Genomic DNA, 6,281 nt, shown 5'->3' on the forward strand with positions numbered 1-6,281 from the left:
CGAGGGTATATCGAACTCGTGTGTCAATTGGTTTATCAAACATTCTGTCTATATCCTTAACAATATCATGAAAAAAAATTAGTTCCCTATGCTTTCTCTCAACAAAAAAAATTATTATTTACTTTTTATGACATATAATTATAATGATAAATTAATAATTTATCATTTTTCTTATAATAGATAATTATAATAATAAAATTTAGAGATTTATTATAATACTGAAATACTAGTGAGGATAAAATACTGCTGAAGTAAAAATAAAAATAAAGTAATGCTCGATTACCAATTAATCGCCATGAATGACTTGTTCGATTGCATAATTTTGAAGGAATTTATATTCTTAATTTTCTGTTTATGGAGAATTGACAAGTGAAACATTTTTAATTTTACACATGTTTATCTAGCTTGGTGTCTGAACTCTCAATATAATTTTTCCCGCGTTGCAAAGCCAAATCCGAAATTACCAAAATTTGGACAACGTTTTCATGTGGAGCGCATTGGATTTTCATTCAAAATTTCCTAATTCGATTGCGCTCACCATTGGATTCACTTGCATCCACGCGCTAAAAAGATGTGTTTTCTCACAGACACAATTCCCAATGAAAGAAATACACATTTTGAACCTCACTATCCGTGTCACACACTTTCCGCCAATCAAAATCAATTATTTGAATCCAACGGCGTGGTTAACCATTCACACGGATCGCTTAACAATCCAACGGCCAAAGATCTTTTCCCATATATATATAAACCTCTGGATTCTCCCAGTACCCCGCCAAGTTATTTTTCTTTCACATTCAGTTCCGTATTAGAGACAAAAGAAAAATCATCAGCCATGTCTGGAAGAGGAAAGGGTGGCAAGGGGCTCGGAAAAGGAGGTGCGAAACGTCACCGTAAGGTTCTGAGAGATAACATTCAGGGAATCACCAAGCCCGCGATTCGCCGTCTCGCAAGACGTGGTGGCGTTAAACGTATCAGTGGTCTTATCTACGAAGAAACCCGTGGTGTTCTCAAGATCTTTCTCGAGAACGTGATTCGCGATGCTGTCACCTATACCGAGCACGCTCGCCGCAAGACCGTCACCGCCATGGACGTTGTCTACGCCCTCAAGAGGCAGGGCAGGACCCTCTACGGTTTCGGTGGATAGAAAATTGGGGATTTCTGCAATGCCTCGGGAATTAGGGTTTCTTATAATGTCAATTTCGCTGTTGATATTGAAATTAGTTATTCTGCTATAGCTTAGTGTTTCAAGAATTGTTCTTGTTTGGCTTTGAGTAGTAGCTCTGAGAATTATTAATGGTAATCAGAATGATTTGGACATTTTCAAGCAAAAACATTGTATAGTTATGTTTTCTTGTCATCTAACCCGATATAAATTAACATTTAAAACATACGTACATTTCCAATGCAACTCTTGGTGGTTCTTGATTTTTCTTGAACACTGCAGGTAGAATTTTAAGTGTTTACAGCTGTAGAAGGTATGAGTGACATAATTAGGCTGTAGAAGGTTTCTATCATATTTGATTTTGTTTAGGTTAAATAAAATTTGATTGCATAAGCTTGTTTGATTTTGATTCTTTGCTTTTGAAAAATATATTCTTGTAGGCGGGTAATTATATATACAAATTTATTGCTAGTAAAGAAAGTATCTCTGGATGTTTGATCTTCCTTTGTTTGTTTGAACAGACCCATCTGGTGAATTTTCTAGGTTTCCCATATATTATGTTACGATCTAATCTAATACAGAGGGGAATCTTTTAACAAAGACATGCTCCTTCCAAGATGGAGCAGTTTTGGCTTGGTTACAATGAATGTTGCATTCATGGCTTCAATTTCTGTATGGTTGTCCCGCTGTTAGAATTGGATTGAAATCTCTATTTCGCTATATTACGGGTCTGAAGATGAAAATTAAAGAGTCCTTGCCGGAAAGCTCAGCATTTTGTGACGAGTGACTAAGTTAGCTCATTTGAATGAACATAAATTGCGTAGTCTCTAAAGGTTTGAAAAGGGCTAGTGCCACCTGATGGGTTAAAAAGTGATAGATGTGGTGGTACAGCCTGATCTACGTAGTGATAACTAATAATTTTGTGTCTTGAATTTTTTAGAAAAAGTTAAATGATAAAATATAATGAAACTATTATTTAGATTAAATATTTTTATATGTAAATTATAATGCATACATTTAATGAAACAAATGCTATTTTTAATTTCTTAAACAAGTATAATTATTATTTTAAAATTTTGGAAAAGACTGTTTTACCTCTTTTAAAAATAACTTTCAGATAATTTTTTTAAAAATATAGTTTTTGGAACATATTTGATAAATTTTGAATTTAACAATTTTGAAAGACAAAAAATGTATTTTTTAAAAAAAATTCCTGAATAGTTTTGTTTTCTAGATTTTTTTATTTCGAAAATACTTTTTATTTTGAAATCACCAAAAATTGTTAAAATTAATTTAAATATTTTGAAGAATATAAGAGTGCAAAAGGAAAAATATAAGAATACAATAAGGATGCGAGTTACATAATAAATAAAGTACAAAATAATTCTGTTTAACACAGATCCATTAGAAAGTGATCCGGAGAAACACATTACTGGCAGGCAATTTCTCTCTGCACCATATCAATTTCAGGCAATTTCTTCCTCCACCATATCAATAATTTCAACATGCACCCAATCAACTCTAAAAAATTACAAAAATACCCCTCCTAAATGACGAAAATAACCTTACATAAAAATGGGAAAAATTATTTTTGAAACTTTTATCTGAAATATTTTGGATTTCAATTTTTGGAACATATTTTTGAATTCTGAAATTTTTTATCCAGAATGTATTTTTAGTTTTCTGTTCAAATTTTTTTTTCCAGCATGTATTTTTTTATTTCTCAATTATAATTATTATTTTGGATTTTTTAATTTAGAATAAGGGTAGTTTTGGAAATTTAAAAAATTGATATGGTGAAGGTTAAAATTGATATGGTGCAGGAAGAATTTGCCTCAATTTCAACATACACTCAATTTATTATTGAAAATAACAAAAGTGTCCTTCTTATGTGACGAAATTAAAAGGAGTTGTAAATAAAAATTATTTCCTGAATGTTTTATTTAGAAATATTCTGAATTTCAATATCCAGAACACATTTTTGAATTCTGGAAATTTTTATCCAAAATGCATTTTTAATTTTGTGTTCTAGATTTTTTTTCTCGGGATGTATTTTTTTTGTTTTTGACTTTTATTTACTATTCTGGATTAATAATTTGGGATTTTAAAATAAATGATAGGGTGTAAGTAAAAATTGATATGGTGCAAGAAGAAATTGCCTTACTGACACTAACAAAAGCCCACTTTATGAACTTGTTGATAACGCTCTAACGACTCTTTCTTCCTACACCTCTATACCTTCTTGTGCCAACCTCATACTAAATATGAAAATACCATTTTATCTTTTTTTTTCACCCCCTTGGATTTAAAATAATAAGCCTATGGATTATGTAATCCGGATAAATTCTGGATTACATAATTCGAAAGTCAATTTCATATTTAGAAAAGACTTCCAGATTATGTAATCCGGAAGCTAATAACACATATGAAAAAAAGACTTTCGGATTATATAATCCGAAACCTAATCTTATGTATAGAAAAGATTTTCGGATTACATAATCCGAAACCTAATCTTATGTATAGTAAAGATTTCCGGATTATGTAATCTGGAAGCTAATCACAAAAGACTTCCGGATTACATAATCTGGAAGTTAATTTTGAATCTAAAAAAAGACCTCAGGATTATGTAATCCAAAATATTGAAAAGGATATTTTTGGAATAAAAATAATTTATGGGGGTGGCACAAGAAGGTATGGAGGTGCAGGAAGAAGCAGCCCGCTCTAACGGATCCAAATTGTCACGATAAAGCCTTCTTGATGACTAAGTTGATAGTACTATTACAGCCTTGACGACATGGTTGTTTTCTTAGGAGAAAGTATTGGTACCACGCAACTTATTCTTACTTTTAGGTACCGTTTGCTTCTAGGGGTGGTACTGTTTGCGACGATGGAAGTCACAGTATCACCCCGTTTGCTTCCAGTTATGTACGTGGGTGAGGAAGAGACTGCAGGTAAAGTGGAGGGCATATTGCATCTTCTAAAAAATGAAGAGAAAGGAGAGAATGTCACATCAGATGTAAAATATTACTTTTCTACCCTTTTTTTTTATCTCTTTTCTCCTACATGCCACCATAAATCACAGGCCTTCATTCTATTCAGGTTTTTTAATAATTTATTTATTTTAATGTTATAGTAATTTAAAAAGGCAAAAAAGTTTAGAGAAAAAAATTTGAATTTCTAATAATAAATGTAGATAGTTATTAGTTTTTAAAAATTAAATTGTTTTATAAAAATAGCTTTTTATTTCTAAATAATTTTTTTACAAAATGGAAATAAAAATTTATAATGTTTAGTTATTTTTTTTTTTAGATTTGACATAAATTATTAATGTTATCATTAAAAATATTAAAAAAATATTGTAGTCATTTTTTTATAACATTTAATTATTTATAAGAAAAAAATTTATTTATTTAAACTGAATATTTTTTCAACTGGAAATAGAAATTTGTAATGTGTAGGGTTTTTATAAATTAATATTATAAATTACAAAATCAAAATAAATGTTTTAGTAAGTTAAGTAAGCAGAAAAAGTTTAGATAAGAAATTTCAATTTATAGTAATAAATGTAGATAATTATTATGTTTTAAAATGAATATGTTTACATAATGGAATTAAAAATAATATGTTTATAGAATGGAATTAAAAATTTGTAGGTTTTTTTATATCTGACATAAATTGTTCATGTTATAATTAAAAACTTTATAAAAAATGTTGTATTAATTAAAATAACCAGTCAAACTTTTGAGAAGAAATCTGATTTTTTAATAATAAATGTAGAAAGTAATTATTTTTAAGAAAATGAATTGTTTATAAAAAATAGAAATTTTTATTTAAAAAATTTATTTTAACAGAATGGAATTCAAAATTTATAATGTTTAGGATTTTAATTTTTGTAGATTTAACATAATTTATTAATGTTAAAATTAAAAAAATTATAAAAAAATATTGTAATAATTTGCATAATTTCAAATTAACATGTATATATCTCTCTACATCAAATGTAATAATAACTTTATATATTTTTGCAACTAATTAATGTTCATGACATATTTTCTTAAATTATATTAATGTTATTATTAATAGTAATCAAAATCATAATTAATAAAAATTATATATTTATATATTTATATAACATAAAATTTATTAAATAATTATTAATAATATTAAAATTATCTACTAACAAAAATTTAACATTAATATTTTATTTTCCTATTTATTTATATACAAGGATAAATTTGTAATCTTACAATTTACACTATTCAAAATATATTAAAATACTCTCACAATTATCATATCATTCACACTTTTCAATAAACTTTCTTCACATATCCATTCTAACATCTCCCAATCCAAACACCCTCAACTTTCTTCACACTTCCACTCACCCATACCCTCAACTTTCCACTCACCCACAACCTCTAATCCAAACAAAGCCTTAGGCTGAAGGAATATCAATAGCACATTTTATCTTTTATTACTGATAAGAAATTTTAGTCAACTATCTTCAAGAAAGAAATTTTATAATTTTGTGTCTATCAACATTATTTTAAGTACTTGTGTCATCCTTATAGGTAAAATTGTAAGTTTTATCGAATAAAGAATTTATGAAAGGTATGATTGAGTAACAAAAGAAGGCTCACCTATAAATGTAGTTTTAATGCTCATGTTAATATGAAAAATAGTATACTATAGTGAGTTTGGATGATACTTCATGTAGTGAAGATGTTAACATTATAAGTTATATTAATCCTTCTAATAGATACAATCAATTTTAAAGTAATTATTTATTGATTAACTCGTTATAATGGATATTATAAAGAAAAATATTTTTTTTCACAAAAGAAATTAAAATCATTTTTTCTCGCAGAAGAAATCCGTATGTAATGTATAAAATTCATAACTAACCAATTATGAATTTTTTCTAAATAAAAGCATAAGTATATTTATATGTAATTTTTTTTTCATATATAACTTTATCTATGAAACAATGACTAGACCTATTATTTGCGGTCATAATTCATATCTAATGACTAGTGCCTTATTCACAACCATAATTCATATGTAATGTTATGAATATGTCCCTCTTAGCACTAGATTTGGAAAAATACAATTTCAT

At 27.8% G+C, this 6,281-nt stretch overlaps 1 protein-coding gene across 1 annotated transcript; it reads left to right on the forward strand.

Annotated features, from left to right (window-relative positions):
- The first annotated feature begins 769 nt into the window (after positions 1-769).
- Positions 770-1,334, forward strand: LOC137807333 (histone H4). Its single transcript, XM_068607937.1, has one exon. The coding sequence runs from the start codon at positions 836-838 to the stop codon at positions 1,145-1,147; it is 312 nt and encodes a 103-aa protein (XP_068464038.1). The 5' UTR covers positions 770-835; the 3' UTR covers positions 1,148-1,334.
- Positions 1,335-6,281: the final 4,947 nt, after the last annotated feature.

Source organism: Phaseolus vulgaris, chromosome 3 (assembly GCF_000499845.2).
Source record: "Phaseolus vulgaris cultivar G19833 chromosome 3, P. vulgaris v2.0, whole genome shotgun sequence".
Lineage (NCBI taxonomy): Eukaryota > Viridiplantae > Streptophyta > Magnoliopsida > Fabales > Fabaceae > Phaseolus > Phaseolus vulgaris.